The 18,016-nt window shown below is 40.0% G+C and overlaps 1 protein-coding gene across 3 annotated transcripts in view; it reads right to left on the bottom strand.

The window, feature by feature from the left end:
- Positions 1–1,058: 1,058 nt before the first annotated feature.
- bmp1a (bone morphogenetic protein 1a) overlaps positions 1,059–18,016 on the bottom strand; it is a 66,963-nt gene continuing 50,005 nt past the window's right edge. For 2 of the 3 annotated variants that reach the window (XM_053680099.1, XM_053680100.1), the window contains exons 12-20: positions 17,915–18,016; positions 16,828–16,953; positions 13,727–13,887; positions 12,737–12,917; positions 12,439–12,564; positions 10,961–11,088; positions 8,859–9,072; positions 8,078–8,328; positions 1,059–5,652 (exon numbers count right to left, since the gene is read on the bottom strand). The exon at positions 17,915–18,016 is cut by the window's right edge and continues 94 nt beyond it. In XM_053680099.1, the coding sequence (XP_053536074.1) occupies positions 5,515–5,652; positions 8,078–8,328; positions 8,859–9,072; positions 10,961–11,088; positions 12,439–12,564; positions 12,737–12,917; positions 13,727–13,887; positions 16,828–16,953; positions 17,915–18,016 (1,427 nt within the window). In that variant the 3' untranslated portion in view covers positions 1,059–5,514. Of the gene's footprint in view, positions 5,653–6,142; positions 6,454–8,077; positions 8,329–8,858; positions 9,073–10,960; positions 11,089–12,438; positions 12,565–12,736; positions 12,918–13,726; positions 13,888–16,827; positions 16,954–17,914 lie in introns of all 3 variants that reach the window. The other variant, XR_008396409.1, reaches the window with a different exon arrangement.

Here is an 18,016-nt window from a genome sequence, read left to right as displayed (position 1 = left end):
CAACAGCTCAATCAGACCTCAAACGACACCCGAGCCCAGTCAGGATTAAAAATCGAGCTCAAATCGTAGTGTATGTTTGGGTTTCAGTAAGCAACACTGTACAAACCATGAATTTAGGATTGGTCCATGTGTGTTTGGAGATGGATTGCGATATAAAAAAAAAAAAAACAATCACAAAAACAATGGTGTAAGTAATAATGTAACAAGTATCTAAGAACAGATATGAAGTTTTAGACCACAGCTCTGTTCATTTCCTGATACTGATTGGTCAGTCTTGATTAATTCGGTGTATTAGCAGCTCTCGAAGTATTGCCGTCTGCAAGGTTTATATTATATACGTTTTATATTAAAGCGATCATTCGATTGCAATATAATTTCTAGAGTAACAACTTACACGGGAACTTTTATGGATGATCTTCCAGGTGACCAGGTTATAAACATGTAATTGTTGATATAGTGAGGTTTCTGCATAGAGACATTTATTTCATATTTTTTTTGGAGGAGTCTCCAGTGTCCGCGGGTCCAAAACGTCTGACACAGGAAAGTCTTCAGAACAAAGGGTTTTGCACTTTCTAGCTAAGATTACAAGCTGAATTATTTTATTTTTTTACCGTTAAGAGATAGAGAGAGAGAGAGAGAGAGAGAGAGAAAAAAAATGCTATAACATAAAAACTGCTATAACATTAAATGTAAGTATAAATGGATAGAAAGTATGAGATGTTGTTTAGTAAATAAAACATTCTTAGTGTTGGCAAGTTGATGTGGTATAAGAAGGATTAAACATTTCGGGATGTGCCGTTATAGGAAATCAATGTTCAGGGTGGTATCAGTAAATCCACTTCATACCAAGCCACCCTGTTGTTGTTGTTGTTGTTGTTGTTGTTTTTACCCCCTAGAACAGCACGTCCCCAAGTGTTTTATTCCTTACGACATAAGAAATTTAAATGATAATCACCATCTACAGTAACTAGCAATTGCAATATACATTACATAATTATATTACATGATTCGACCGTTGATTCTTTTAGAGTTTAAGAAGTCAGTTCTAGGTTTCAATATCAAGAAAATGTAATGAGGCATTTAATGAAATGAAAATAACACTTTATGAAATAGATGCACTTGTTAATACTATGTGCAAAATACATCAGCCATAATCAGCTATACAATATAAATAAATTGCATCATGTCTGTGCAATTACACAAAGCCTTATTTCTCAACAGGTTATTATGGTTTAGTGTACTCGGAATACAACAATCAAACATATTTACATACATACATATAATGAAAGGCATAAACATAATCCCATATTTGATAAGTGATGTTGATCAATTAGGGCAACTAGATCAACCGTACATGTGTTAAAGTAGACAGATCTGAGCCACGTAGCTTATTCATCCACGTCGGATTAAGTACTCGCTACAACACATCTGTTTGCATCAGATTATGAATTATCTACAAAAATCAAGAGACATTAGAAACACTATTTGTGGTCAATTATAAATTCTACTGTAGCCACAATGTTACGGTGGGCATTAGCAGAAGTGTTCCACCACTAAAACCAAAACGCTAACTAGAATAAAACATTTAATACAAATGCATCATGGTGAAAACTTCCAACAGATTTGGTAAGTCAGTGTGCATCAGACTGTTGCTTGACGTTCAGGGAACCAACGTCGCATCGGTACAAAAGCAGTGATCAGAACGGTCTGTATACAAGGTGAGGGAAGTAGCACTTTTATTCAATTTCCTTTTCATCGTTACTTTTCATACTGTATGACTTTTCTTTTGAAAAGCTGTTCACCTCTTCAACCGAAGTACCAGCTCGCCCAAAGGGGTGACTGTCAAGTATATGGAATCAAGCAGGTCCCAAAGTGAGTCAGAGGAAGAATAAAGACTGAACCTGAGACTCAAAGAGTTTGGAAGATGTGACACAGAGATGGAGCGAAATAAGATCATAGCATGAGATGAAAGTACATTTGCCAGGAGCCTTCTAAAGGATTTCTGCAGGAGGAGGGGGGAAAAAAAAAAAAAAAAAAAAAAAGTGATGGCTGGTAAATAATTCAGAGGGAGGCTCAGTCTCAGGCTGGCATGCTCCCGACCAATTAGGCAAGGTCTGTGTACCTTCTCACACACAAGTGCACACACACCTACACACACCTTAACCAGCCTGACAGGCCTTGTATTCAGCTTCTGCCCCAGAAAAGGGCTCGGACAAATTACACTGAGATTAGGTAACTGGAAAACACAAGATTGGAATGAGTGAGAGAAGGAAAGGACAGCTGGTACACATGTACCAATATCGGAGGATGGCGAGCTACATTTTGTAGGAACTGCCTGCCATATGAATCGATACTGCAAAGAGGGGAAGCAACAAGGACTGAGTCTTAAAATGCCCACCAACTGCCCTCAGTAACATTCAACATGCTGTGTATCTTAGAACCATACAAATCATACTGAGCTATATTTATATATATATAATGCTTTTAATATCAATAAATCGACTTAGTACTGTTGAAAAGTTGACAACAGTACTCCATTTGATGCTCAAGACTATATGGAAACAATACACACTAAGCTAAACCTATAAAACTGACTAGGCTCATTTTTGCAGGAGCACCACTCTGAGGTACTACGTTGGTCCAAGTTGATATATTTTAGTTGTTGGACAAAGATGGGCCTGAACACCAGTTTGAAAACTATTTTTTTTTTTTTTTTAAATCTGAAGCCTGAGGTATTGCCCAAAAAAACAAAACAAAACAAAAAAAACACTTCAAAGGCAACTGAGGACTTGTAGGAGACAAAACTCCTATAACCCCTATATACACACCTCTATTCACTTCAATGGACCATCATACGCTAACAGTCTATCTGAATCCAGTTCAGCTCCACCACATACATTTAAAGTACCCCCGAACAGCTATGTAGCATAATAAATTGTTTAATGTGTTTTGAATTCTCAGGAAACTCTAAGGAAATTAGCTCGCCCTTGTCTCAGGTAGTCTTCAGTATCAGAGTCTTAATTTACATAATCATACTTAAAAAAGATTCATTTAACAGGAACAAAACCTACCAAAATACATGAGTAACATTAGCGGAGATACATAGATGACTAGTTAATACTGCTAGAAAACTAGCTCACATTTGTCATAGATGCACCAGTGAGATCACGTTTCAGTATCGAGGTCTTGTGTTACATCGTCATGTACTCAAGAACGGATTTAACAGTAGCTAAAACATTTGTGCAATGTTAGACAAGTTAGCTAGATGGCTAGCTAACAGCAAGAAAACTAGCTCATATTTGTCTCGGGTAGACACGAGTGAGATCAAGTTTCAGCATCTGGGTCTTGATTTATACAGTCATATTCTCACAGCTATAACTGTAGGCTAACCTGCCAAAATATGTCAGGTTCATTAGCTAATGTAGCTAGCCAGCTAGTTAACCGCTAGGAAACTAGCAAAAACTTGCCTCAGGTAGACACAAGTGATGGCAAGTTTCAGTATCTTAATTTACACTGGCATATCAATAACATTAGCAGAGTTAGCTAGCTTGTTATTTGCAAGAAATTTGCTTTAGGTAGAGAAAAGTGAGATCAAGTTTCAGTATCTGAGTCTTGATTCACATGGTCAGATTCTCAGAGATTTATTTAACAGAAGCCAAACCTGAGAAAAAAATACCAGTAACATTAGTAAAAGTAGCTAGCTGGCTTGTTAACTGGCATAAAACTAGCTTGCATTTGCCTCAGGTAGACTAACAGTTAACAGATTAACAGTAGCCAAATGTGCCGAAATAGATCAGTAAAATTAGCAACCTTAGCTAGCTGGCTAGTTTAGCATTCAGGTTCTGTACTGTAGCTAGTATTTTCTGTGTCATCTTCTACCTATTCTAATTATTTAATGACATTCACAAACTGAGTTCATACATAATACTTGCCAAATCAGTATTTTACAGAAGCACTGACAGATTTTTCAAAAGGAAAACAAATTAATTTAGCACTGTGAAACAATCTATATAATCAGAAAAAGACATCCAAGAGGAATTAGCCATTTAAAAATAAAAAATAAAATAAAAATGTTCGGGGGTACGTTAAACCATGTGTGTTACATATTACTGAAATACTGAATTATATATATATATATATATATATATATATATATATATATATATATATATATATATATATATATATTTAAAAGTAGTGGAAAGTACAGAACAGGCAAATTGAGAATGTTAACGGGAAACACTGAAGGCTTTAAAAAATTATGTTTCAGAGTGTACAGCATATTTTCTAAGAACAAAGATGGAGAACTGCGTGATGTTGAAGGTAATTGAAGGAGAGAGACATGAGTAGCATGTAATTTCAACAGTTGAAATAAATTATTTGCACTGAATCTCATTTGAGAAATATAATTTGCTCTTGCTATAAAAGCACCCACAGCATATTGAATTACTAGTGTGATTTGGGGACAGAAACACATTAACAGAAGCCTAAACTGATTGTGTATTTAAGGTCAAAATAATCAAATTTTTGCATTTTTATGGAAAAGCAATTAACAGCCAATAGACATGGGCCACATTTCATTTATTAATATTTTAATATGATAACTGTGTCTTTTTTTTTTTTTTTTTTAAACTTTCCTCGATAACGCTAATATGGAAGAAAGCCTCCTGAAAAAAAAAAAAAAATATTACAAAGGTTTGTGCAGTCACATAAAATGACCCGTTTGGTGTTTTTCCCCCCCATGTTGTTACATGCATCTGTCTGACAAACAGGGTGAGTAACTGAAGTAGTGGATTTGAAACCAGCCGAGCACATGTGTGTTTGTGAAAAAGATGGGGGTTTCCCATAATGCCCTGGGAAAGAAAAAAAAACATCGATCCGCCCTTTAATTCTTTCATCCATCAATCCTTTCTTTCTCCATTTGTGGTGTTGCTGTCTGGCCCGATGAGACCTGAATACTTCATCATCCTGCTTGAGATCCTGCGGGCCCTCAGTGTGTGTGTGTGTGTGTGTGTGTGTGTATATGTGTGTGTATAGATGTGTGTGTGTGTGCGCATAGGTATGTGTGTTTGTTGCAATTGCATTTCGGCTCATTAAAAAAAACAAACTAAAAAAAAAAAAAAACACACGAATCCAATGGTGATCAAATACTGATCATCTACACTCCTCTATTCATGCCCCTCCCCCCCCAATCCCATCCATGATGGCCCCTTTATACCCCAAATATTCCTCTAATCCAAATACAATTCCCTCTTCCAACCCCAAACTCCGCCCCCACCCAATTCATTAATCATAATCATAAAAAAGGTAAAAACAAGGTCTACTGCGGAATGGCTTTACTCCTCACAGTCAGTAGGGGGCGCCAGAGCCCCTGTGAGCTACTGAGGTGCGGTTGGCATCGTTCTTGCGGCTGGCATTGGCGGCCGGGGGGCTCCGAGCGACGGGCTGCGCCCTCCGCCTGGCGCCTCGACTCCTCCCCCTGGGCCCTGCACGGCCCCTCCCGGCCACTAGGGGTCACTTCTTCCGCGAGTGCAGCGTGTCCTGGAACTTGGTACTGGTGTAACGCACGTGGAAGCCCTTCTTATTGATAGTGTCATCTGATCGGAATTTAATGACGATGGAGTCGCCGGCCGAGTAAATCTCCTCAGGAGGCTGAGAGCACGTGCACACACACACACACACACACGCACACACACACACAGAAAGAAATACACAGGAGTGTTAGAATTACCCTAATTTCATAGCAGGATAACGGTAAAACTACACATTTTCAAATCACATGAGATCATATGTTAATTGTTCGCAGTATTAAAACACTAAATCATCATTAATATTACTTCATTAATATTACTTCATACTGCATCAATAAAATCACTTCATGTATCATGATATTTCTGTCAATTCCAGTATTGGTTAGTAATAACTCCTAATATTGTTTAAATTTGACCTGTTAAAAGAATCTTTCCTAGCTGGAATGCTTCCACCCCCGTTCCACTGTTTTTGTAAGTAGCCAGTAAGTCTCCAGACTTGACACTCAAGTCCCGAGACCTTATAAAAAGTCAGAGTAACTACTTAACCAGCTTAAATGCTGTTTAAGCTAATTGGACTGTATTATGGAATAAGTACAGTGGTTAGTACCTACCAAAAGTGGTACAAGGAAGGACACCCGGTGAACTGGTGAAGGCAGCGTGATGCTCTGGGAAATGTTCTGCTGGGAAACCTTGTGTCCTGGCGTTCATGTGGAAGTTATTTTGACACGTACAACCTACCTAAACATTGTCGCAGACCAAGTACACCTCTTCATGGTAACGGTATTCCCTAATAGCAGTGGCGTCTTTCGGCAGTGCAAAAATCGTTCAGGAATGGTATGAGGAACATGACAAAGAGTTCAAGGTGTTGACTCGGCCTCCAAATTCGTCCGATCTCAATCCGATCCAGCGTCTGTGGGGTGTCCTGGACAAACAAGTAAGATCCATGGAGGCCTCACCTCACATCTTATAGGACTTAAAGGATCTGCTGCTAACGTCTTGGTGCCAGATACCACAGCACACCTTCAGAGGTCTTGTGGAGACCATACCTCGACGGGTCAGAGCTGTTACGGCAGCGCAAGGGGAACCTACACAATATTAGGCAGGTGGTTTTAATTTAATGGCTGATGTACTTCGTAGGCTTTTCTTAAAGTCTCACGAGTCCCTGTGAATTCGTTATAACTACAGAAACAACAGCGTATTCGAATGAGCGCATTAATATAAACCTCGCGACCGGAACAACTTTCCGAGCCGCTGATGTAGCAAATTAATCACCACCTACCGACCAATCAAAATCGAGAATTCAAAAGCTCATCAACAATACTCTATTTATTGCTAATAACTATTTTCTTTCTTTATTTAAAAAGTCTGACTCGAGTTCACACCTCTGATCGATGACGATGAAGAATATTTACAATATAACCATTTCAAAGGGGTTTTTTTGTTTGTTTGTTTTTTTTAACAGTATAGCAACATACCAGTATTCTTTCAGCTGAACTGCTTACTGAAATCAAACATCATTTAGACTTATTACATTTTAACACTAAGCACATAGTAGCGGCGAGAAGTGCGATTGCTGGATATGTATCTAATGAATCGATGCTCTTCCTACCACACCTTTCTACACCTCATTAGCCAAACGACTCTTTAGATAAGAAGCATATTTTCCTAATGGCTCCAGGCCTCAGTGTGCAGCACAAACCGCCGTCACCCTTCAGCCTTTGACAGCGTCTATCGAGCAAAAGCAGCCCTTATTATTAAGCCCGGCTAAATGATATCAAGCTGCTGGGTGACTATTGAGTTCAAACTCCCATTTCTCCTTCCCCTCTTACTGCTGTAAACTTGGCATAGTGCCACCTTAAAGCTTATTAGCTCTACCTCACAGCGTTGGAGAAAGGAAGCGGAAAGTCCTGCTGTTCTTTATTCAGCTCTAAGGGCAGAAGGACAATACACGATTAATCCATCGGAACTGGACCATCTAGAATAGTGCTTGTGGGTCGAGTACTGCTGTGCTTCCTGTGTTATTTTTTTAAAGTGATGTTTGGCGTGAAACAATACACATCAATGAAGTAACTGTTTGAGTCATATTTCAAGCACAGTGTATGTAGAAATGAATTTGATCTCACTGACTGACTGGTTTATTTAATGCACAGTTGTAATTTGGGGACATTTGTACACTAGGTGGCGCTTTACACCTTAAACGCTTTCACTACTGCATTATTACTCTGTCACTTGTATTCAAACTAATTCCACCCTCTTGCGCTATGATTATTCCAACCTCTTTATCTATGGATTGACTGGTAGTTCCTAATCTGTCAGTTGATTGGACAATTTTCTCAACTGTCCAATCAGTAGGCCGATTAGGATCTAATCCTGCATTGTGGGAATTGCAGGAAATATGGGCGCAAGATAACTAACGCCTACGATGCTTCTCAAAGTCCACTGCTTTGTTCTGATTACTAAGGTGACATGAATGACTACTTGAAAATTTTACTGTGTCCGTTTCATTAAAACGTTACGCTGAGAACGGAGAGTGTTCGAGCGCTCACCCCAGATCCGCAGTAGCGGCCGAGCCTTGGGGCCTTGGTGTCGGCTCCGTCGAAGAGCTCCATGTAGTCGTAGCCGCAGTCGGCTTCCTCTTCGATCTCAAACGTCTGGAAGATGAGCTCAACACCGTAGCCCTTCTCAGCCGAGATCACCCACTGGCAGTCCGATGCACCGGGGTAGTTGTTGTCCCCAAACTGGGCGTGCGAGTAGAGGTCTTTGGTTTTCACCTCGGCTTTCAATTGACCTCCGCACTCTGGAGACAAAATCAACAGCTAAACACTGGAGCTTAGTTATAAACAGGTTATCAGAATATTGCCTTTGTGACACGGATCTCTCTCTGACATCAAGGGCTCATAAATGTGTTTCAGTATATTGTAAAGCATATTTCAATCACAACATACAGCTACATAATCACATGACATTATGTCTAGATTGCACAGGTCTGCCAGAAGACGTCTACCTTCTGACCAATCAAAAATGGAGAATTCTGGTTCAAAGGGGCTAAAAGTGTCAAAAGCTAAAAAGGATATCAATAGACGCTTTATACAAACTTCCTTCGCTGCGTTACACTTAATAAAATCTGTGAGAAACCGCGAAGCAAAATTGCAATTAAGTACGTTTTTGCTTCTTAGACATCGATTACACTTATAATTAAATGTCAACTCGAACGGCCTAAAAAAAAAAAATTCCCCAAACACCCTAATTTGCATTTTAATGTGATTCCTTTCGAACAGATCTGCTGGTTCATTTCTAAGTACTGGCTGAGAATAGCACTCGACACACCTGCAGTATGCGAGGCCTCGAATCCTTTCTTCTGCACGGAGTTGTCGGAGAAGAAGCGAATGAACATCTTGTTCGCAGTCGACGTGACCGGAGGAGGTTTCTTGGAGCCGCAGTAGCGTCCGAGGCTGGGCGCCTTCCCGTCGCGTCCATCGTAGATCTCGACATGGTCGTACGCACACTCTAAATGAGGCTCCATGTCGATTTCATTGAAAGCCTGCACACAGTTTATTGTTTATCGGTCATTTTAATGGCAGGGCATAATCATGTTCCAGTGAATATTAGAGCATTAGACACTGTTGAGCCTGAAGATGTAAAGGATAAGATTTTGAACAAAATAAGCAGCGTTGACTTCGTAGAATGTGTTTTGTTGCACATTTAGGATACAGTTAAGCTCATCAAAGGCTAAGAAATATTGAGTTTGCCAAGGTCTAGGTATCGGTCAACAATGATGACTTATTTACATGACCTTAATAGTTTAACAAATGTTTGCTAGCTTGCTAGTGAACATGGCTACTGGATTTCTTTAAACAATTCACTAGCCAGGATTTCCAGGATTTCGCAATCGCAGAAATTAGTGCAAAATCAAGCGGATTCCGCAATATTCGGAGGAGCTTGTAAATTTTCAAAAAATTTCTGCAGATTTTCAGCAAATTTGGACCAAGACGCATCTTGTGATGTCATTATAACGCGCATTCAGTTCAAAGCCATTTTCGATTCACGTGCGGCTAAAAGGTCAGAAAGGTGCGAAAGACAGTGAATAAAAATTTCATGTAATTCGCCAATTCAAGTAGTTATCGGCAAAAATAAAAAAAAGAAGCACAAAAACAACATCCTGTATGTTAGTTAAACTATAGTGGTAATGTCATGCGATCAAGTTTGTGATTAGCTGAACAAAATGAACGTAAGCTTCATCGTCGCTGACCGAGAAGATACCACGATAGTTTAATCTACATTGGTACATTGGCTAGCTAACTAGCAAACCTGCCAACCACTTTTAATTATATAAGACAATAGTTTACCTAACATTAACTAGCTTTAAAAAAAAACAAACAAAAAAAAACACCTTACACCAGTTTAGCTAGTTTGCTCGAAAACATGACTAACGATTTCGATTACTCAATGTAACAGTAAAGTCAAAGCTTTTGGATGTAATTTCGCCCTCTCTGGTAGAAAAATGCTACTGCAAGCTACTTGTATAATTTGGTAACACTGCATGGATTAATCTCACAGCTAAGAGCGCCAAGTCAGTACACAATTACAGACAATACCGCATAGTAGTATTCGTAACTAGTGACACCAGTGGTCAACTGGTCATACGGCATTGCAATAACATTGTAGTGGGTGTAGGGAAACTTCAAAGAGTACAAACCAAATTCCAAAAAAGTCGGGACGCTGTGTCAAATGTAAATATAAACAGAATGCAATGATTTGCCCACGTTCTTCACAATAGAACGTAGAAAAAAAATCAAATGTTTAAACTAAGGAAATGTACCATTTTAAGGAAAAAAAAGGTCATTTTGAATTTGATGGCCACAACACATCTCAAAAAAGTTGGGACGGGGGCAACAAAAGGCTGGAAATGTAAGTGTTACTTAAAAAAAAAAAAAAAAAACATCTGGAGAAACATTTTGCAAATAATTAGGTTAATTGGGAACAGGTCAGTAAGATGATTGGGTATAAAAAGAGTATCTTATAGAGGCGGAGTCTCTCAGAAGTAAAGATGAGATGGGATGGACTCTGGATGGCCTTTCCAGATGTGCAAGCTGCCCATTCCATAGGCACTAATGCACCATACAATCAGAGATGCAGCTGTTTCTTTTTACTAACACTTACTTTTCCAGCCTTTTGTTGCCCCCGTACCCACTTTTTCGAGACGTGTTGCGGACATTGAATTCAAAATCCTTAAAATGGTCCATTTCCTCACTTTAAACATTCGTTCTACTGCGAATAACATAGGGGTTTATGAGATTCGCACATCGTCGCATTCTGTTTTTATTTACATTTGACACAGGGTCCCAACTTTTTTGGAATCGGGGTTGTGTAAAAAGCCCTGTTCAAACATCATCTTTGCGTTACCACAGAGAAATGAAACATTTTCGTACGATTTTGATGCGATGTCCCGGTGTGGTGGAGAGAGCCCATGTGCACGCTTTCTTACTCGGGTATTTATCAGGCCAGTTGGGGCTGGTGATGGTTCCACTCACACTGTTCACCGTGTGATCACAGCCGGCTGCAGCACACACACACACACACACACACACACACACACAACCAGCAAAGTCAACAAAGCATCCAACAACCAGGCCCTTCGCTCTGTTTATTTCTTTTTTCCTCTTTTGTTCCCTCCGCATCTCTGAAAACCAGTGTTGTTCTTGGCAGCCTGAACCAACCATCTGTCTACCCTACCATTCTCTACTCCTCGCTCTCCCCGTCTTCCTCTTCGGTCTCTCCACAATAGGGAAGGATCCTCTATAAATATCCTCCTGGCATTTAGTGTCAGCGAGCTGAAATCGATGGGGAGGGTTTTAAATAACCCTCAGCACGCTTGCTCTTAGCTTTCTAGAGTGCACTGAAGGTTCTTCAGCTCTCTAATATCTTCTACATTTTTATCCGAGGCTGCACTGAGGATACAAAAAAATAAAAAAAATCTCACGAAGCACGAAGAGAAATGTTCAGGCGGGAAAAAAAAAAAAAAACGTAATGGTTTAATCACCAGCCTAGTCTTCAGCAGATAAAGAGTAATTTAGTAGCTCAGGCATACCTTCAAAGTTTTTTTATCCGTAGCTGCCTGATAAATTCCAAATAGGCTCAATAATCCACTTACAGGCTTTCGTAAGACAAATGCTTTCATTTGGTGCGTAGCTATGGCTAAAAAAAAACAGTTTGCTTCAAGTGTGTTCATATAGCGCATACAAGTAATTTCGACTCCCACCATCTGCTGCACCACACACATCGGCAGAGCTGGGGGCTTGCTGAGAACGATTTTTAGTAGGCGGGTTAATTAGCGTGAACAGATGAAAGACGATCTTTCCGGGAAGCAGGAACACGCGGGTATAGTTCGGAAACTAAAGAGTTTAACGTCATATACTGTTAAAACCGTCATCTCTCTCTCATGGTTAAACATTTCCAGAGAAAATAACAACGCCAGCCGGACTCGACTATCTTTTACGTGCGATACGAGAACCGGACGTTACGTTTAATAGACAAAATATACGAGGCGACTTCAGCTAGACTCAAATATCTTTTATTTGCGATCCGAGGACAGAACAGCACGTCGAATAGCCAAAATTGTCGGCCAACGACTTACTGACTTCCTCTAACTAGCTCGTGATACGTTGTTACACTATGTTAGCTAGCACTTTCTATGTTAGCTAGTCACGTCGTTTTCCAGGCCATCAAACATAAGAACAGGCCGCACACTTCCTTTGAGCTTCCACTTGCCTGGTGGCTGTCTATATTTATTTATTTATTTATTTGTTTGTTTGTTTGTTTGCCCAACCCTAATCCACATGTAATGTTTAAGGATTCAATACTATACCATATACTATACTACATACTATTAATACTGACGTGTTCTCACCTTCTTTGCAGTCGTGTTTATTTTCGTGCAGGACGAAGCCACTCCTACATTGGCAGCTGTAGCTACCGAAGGTGTTCACACACTCGTGCTGGCAGCCACCGTTCTCCTTCGAGCACTCGTCCTTATCTGTGAAGAGACAGACCAGAGTCTCAGTGATCACACACACACATTTTTTTGTACACAAAACACCATTGCAAAAGCAAATAAAATAAAATATATTATATATATATATATATATATATATATATATCCTTTCAATATGCATCAATATTTCTTTCTTGTAAATAAACCGGAGTACCCGAGAAGAACTGGGCCTTGAAGCCCTTCTTGGAGACGGTGTTGTCCGATTTGAACTCGATGCGCATGTTGTTGTACTGAGACGTGATGGTCTCCGGCTTCTCGGCCCCGCAGAACTTCCCGTGTAGCCTGGAGTCCGCGGAAAGCCCACTCCTGACCTCTACGAAGTCGTACTTGCATACCTACGCAAGGGTGACGATTGAAAGAGTCAGATATTACGTGTTATTTGAAATGTAGGAGATATCTCAAACTCTTACACGTGGGGCGTGTCATGTGCGAGGATGAAGCAGAGCTGCCCGACTATTTCCTCAAGGCAGTGGTCACCAACCCTGTTCCTGGAAATCTACCTTCCTGAAGACTTTAGCTCCAAGAATAATCGTGCCCACGTGGCCCATCTAATCGTTGTCTTAAGAAGTTCTTGATCAACTAAAACGGGTGTGTTAGATTTTGGTTGGAGATGAAACCTGCAGGAAGGTAGATCTCAAGGAAGAGGGTTGGTGACCGCTGCCTTAAAGGAAGAATCAAGTCCTGTCCATGGTAATCTCTCTATCTATCAAGACTATACAGTATGTGTGACTGTGTGAGGTGAAGAACTTGTTGATAGGGATGTTGATGTTTCATATATATATATATATATATATCATCCCTTCAGGCGTTATCGTTAGAGTGTAGCAGATTTACTCATGAACTTCCACAAATGCTACCAGATGATGTGGATAGAGCTTAAGATCGTTTTTAACAGTGATCTTGTCAATTTCACATCAATATGAGCAGACTCTGACTTTACCCTTGACACGTTTAAGCCATTCCTTCATTCCTCATGCATTCTCATTTCTTATCAGCAAAATTCTGTTCACATCGCTTCCTCCGTGTCTCATTTCGCCCCCAAACTCCACCGGATTCCCTTGAGACCAAGTGCCCAGACCACCGACTCCGACGGAAATGAAGCAGACAAACCCACCCCGTGGCGAGGCAAAAACCTAGTGCTCACATCGTTGCCCTCGGTCTCGAAGACGTCGAAGAGCAGCGTGATGCGGTACTGCGTGGGCGCCACCAGCTGCCAGACGCAGTTCTTGTTCGGCGGGTACTCGCGCGGCCAGCCGGGACTCGTGATGGAGCCGTTCAGCTTGGTGATGAAGCCGCCGCATGCAGCTAGAGGCACAAACAGAAAGCGATAATGTGTCAACACTTGACACGTCCACTGCAAACACACTCAGATGCTTCATTATCTTGCCAGCGTACACACCAGGGGAAAAAACAACAACTGGAAAACAGATGTCTGTAGATCTGAATCAGTAAAAACACAACCTAGGAACAAAACCTGACCGGCGTTGCGGTTATAGGAAAGGCAGAATTACCCTTACCGCCCTGAAGTTTTCAAATGTCCTGAAAAGTTTTATTCCTTTCATTCCACAGCAATTTCCCATTGAGTACAAGTTTTCATTTACTGTTAACTCTTCATAGCTCCAATTCATGTTGTGGAAGGTCCGTGAGATGAGTTAATTCTCGTTATCATTTATGATCTAGCAGCTATAAACAGCTGTTCCTTCACCAACCTCTCTTTTTTCCCCCCTTCTGTTTACGTGAGTTTAATAAAACGCAACTGTAAAGCGTAAAGTGCTCTTGTCTCGAAGACTCGGGCGGGGGGGGGGGGATGGGGAAGGGTGTTGGACCTGCTGTTACAAAGCACAAACACTTTATATAAGGAGACTCCTTATTATAAATAATTGTCGAATAAATGTCTCCTTCCAAAAAAAAAACTCAGCGTTTTAACAATAATACGTTTTTCTGTCTGCCAGACAAGTCCCTGTGCAAACGTATTAGAACGAGTGCACCGATATAAAGCCGTGATTTGAATTACAGCTGGTACTACTGTCAGACCTGCTGTTAGAGAAAATAAATCAACACATAATCAACCGAGCAGTCAGAACTGAGAATTCAACGGCGCTGTGGAGCAATGAAAAATAAAAACCTTGAGAAAGGGAGGGGAAAAAGAAAAAAAAAAAGAAAAAAAAAAAAGAAGAGATTTTATAACAGTACAGCTTGCAATAATGAGAAATTGCTGCAGCACAGAATGCGTGTGAAATATGGCAAGTGCTCGAGCAGAAATTGTCCTCAGAGGTGGCAGTGGAAAACGCAAGCCAAGACGAAACAAAGGCAAAGAAAACTGCATGATATGAAAGCTATTATAAATAAGTGCTTATATTATAAAGCACTGCTACTGAACTAAATCATTAAGTCGTTTGCTTAATCAAAACCTATAAAGCAATCCTCCCTCAGGCATCTTGAACTGAACACAGAGGGGGGAAAGGTGTTAATTTGCCGTCTGCTCCGAATTAATCAGTAGGTAATGCCCTGTACGTCCATCACGGACCACGCACAGAATGGGGATGAGAGGCGTTTCCATGGTTACCACCATGCCACTCAGAGATGCCATCATACGGCGGATGCCTCGGGGGGTTTAACCACATCTACATTTAGCTTCAGACTGACCTGACAGCTTTCTTCTGTCTTACAGCAACTGGTGTTTCAGAGGATTCTGCTAACGCGATTACGCTTCATCTGTGAAGTGATAGAAGGCTGATTCTGCACCAAGGTGTTGCAAAATAGTCCACGATGGCATTAGATCGAGAAGGACAGCAAAACCAGACCATTACAAATAAAGAAAACAGATCGATTTAAAAACTGGGATTGACTTTGTCTTTAACTCGAACCTAAAGATTCAAGACTGTGCATCTTTTTTTTGTTGTTGTTGTTCTACAATTCCCGAATTTGAACATAACACAAAACCCCATCGATAAAAATTCCTTTAACACCTTTATAGTTTGGCTAGAAATAATATGTAGAAAGGCTTCAGACGACATGGGTTTTGTAATACCATTAAAATGACTTAGAAATTAACTAAGGAACTTGAATCACACTCCCATTAGTGTTGAAAGGAGAGATCTGCAGTACAGATGTTCTGGCCACTAGGGGCAGTGTGTGGTCACGTTTCAAGAGTAGAAAGTGGAAACTTTCTAGTGGAACTTGGTGCATTTTTAAGAACAATATGAAACGATCATTTTTTTTATTTTATTTTTTTAATTAAGATCTTTGAGGTAGTTATTTACTTAGTCATGTCCAAACATTCTTACAAAAATATCGAGTTAGAGAAAGAACTATTAAGGCTGCTTGATTGCTGGCATTACATTAGGTTTAAAATCAAATTACTTGTTCAATAGGTGTTTTAAGCACTTAAGTGTAATACTTATAAACCTCCATTACAGCAGCTGATTCCTGCTCATATAAACACACACCTTCCTCTGAACTTGGTTTGGTCACCAAGCCTGAAATAGGTCTCTTTTTTTGTGTGGAATAAGCTCAGCTAAACGCAATTTTTATGATCCCTCTTTGAAAAAAATATTAAATGGCGCACTTGTATAGCGCTTTTATCCAAAGCGCATTACACTGTGTCTCATTCAGACATTCACACACCAACGGTAGCAGAGCTGCCATGCAAGGCGCTAACTTGCCATTGGGAGCAACTTGGGATTCAGTGTCTTGCCCAAGGACACTTCGGTATGTGGAGTCATGCGGTCCGGGAATCGAACCGCCAACCCTACGATTAGTATACAACCCGCTCTACCACCTGAACCACAGCCGCCCCAAATATTAACATTCTGCAGATTCTGCAAGGCGTATGTAAACGTATGCCCTCACTTGTATATACTAATAACATGCTAATTGAACTATTATCAGAGACGCAGTGATAGAAAATGAATCATCACCTTTCTGACCAATCAGGTTTGAGAATTCAACAGAGCTGTGCTTTAAATCAGCGTCATTGTATTCTGTGATATAAACAACTACCATCTTTAAACAACTTCCAACTCTAGAGTTATTTAGGAGAATGATTTCTTTGCGTTTTCATTAGGAATAAGCAAAATACTACGTTTACAACTTGGCTATATTCGGAATACGCAAAAGACAAAAAGAATCGCTCTGCGGTACGGAAACCGAAGAAAAGGCGCGTTTTCTTTGCCGTTTACAGTTTGACTGTGGACACATGGTACGAGTCAGGCATATTGAAGCTAGTAGTCATGGTGCACTTACCCTCGCAGCTTCGTTTGTCTGCGGCCAGCTCAAAGCCTGGATCACACGCACACTTGTAACTGCCTAGTGTGTTTACACAGCGCTGCTCACAACGACCGTTGTCTGGCCTTGAACATTCGTCCATCTCTGCAATGAAACGCACACATCACGATGAACATAAAGTTACCACACTACAATGCAAAGATAAAAAGAACTTTCGAGAAGTTTGAACCAAGGAAAAAAAAAACAACGCAACGAAGTGTGCTGTTATATGAAAGGAATCAGTGATGGGGTCAGTACTGTTACCACCCCAAAGTTGATTATTTTCCAGTAACAGCATGTCCTGAAGTGTTTAATTCCTCTTATACCCCGGCAATTTACAAATGATTACATTATATATCACTTAAAGAACACATCATACTTTTTTTCTTCTTTTTTTTTTTATCCCTTTACAGTTACAGTTAATGTTGTGGAACGTCGAAAAAATAAATAAATAAATAAATAAATAAATAGATCGTTAGTTCATGTGATCACATCCACACTGTAAAACCAGATAAGTTGATTTAACTCGAAAAATGTGAGGAAACTAATTATGTAAACACACTTAAATATAACAAGAATTGAACTCAAACTTGTTATATTTAAGTGTATTTGGCTTAAAGATATTGATTTATCAACTTCAAAATTTTGAGGTCATTAGTTTCCTTAAATTTTTTTTTGGAGTTAAATGAACTGTGTATTATAACAGCTAGAACACAGAAGTTCCCTCTTTCTTAAATGAATAACAACATCTGACCAATCAGAATGGACTATTTCACAGCATTGTGGTATAAAATCAGCGTTACTGTACGAAGTGATATCACTGGTCATTTTCTTTTGAATAAGAAAAAATAAAAGAATAACAAAAAACGAAGCCAATCTGCAGAACCACGCTGAATAAAATAAATAAGTAAATAAATACACGAGTTTCACATTAAATGTGCTTTATTTAATGGACTCCACTGAAGCCAAAAGTGAGTAAGAGAATATGAAACACACACATAAGCACACCAGTCATAACAGATGCGACTGTATTGTCTGGTATTAGGATGCATTTGCAAATACACACCTTTGAAGAAGTTGGCAGCGAACCCGGCTTTGTTGACCGAGCCGTCGGACACAAACTTCATCCACAGCTGGTTCGAGCTGCTCTTGATGTCATCCGGCTTGT

The sequence above is a fragment of the Ictalurus punctatus genome, chromosome 5, assembly GCF_001660625.3.
Source record: "Ictalurus punctatus breed USDA103 chromosome 5, Coco_2.0, whole genome shotgun sequence".
NCBI classification, from domain to species: domain Eukaryota; kingdom Metazoa; phylum Chordata; class Actinopteri; order Siluriformes; family Ictaluridae; genus Ictalurus; species Ictalurus punctatus.
This window is presented reverse-complemented; position numbering and strand designations above follow the sequence as displayed.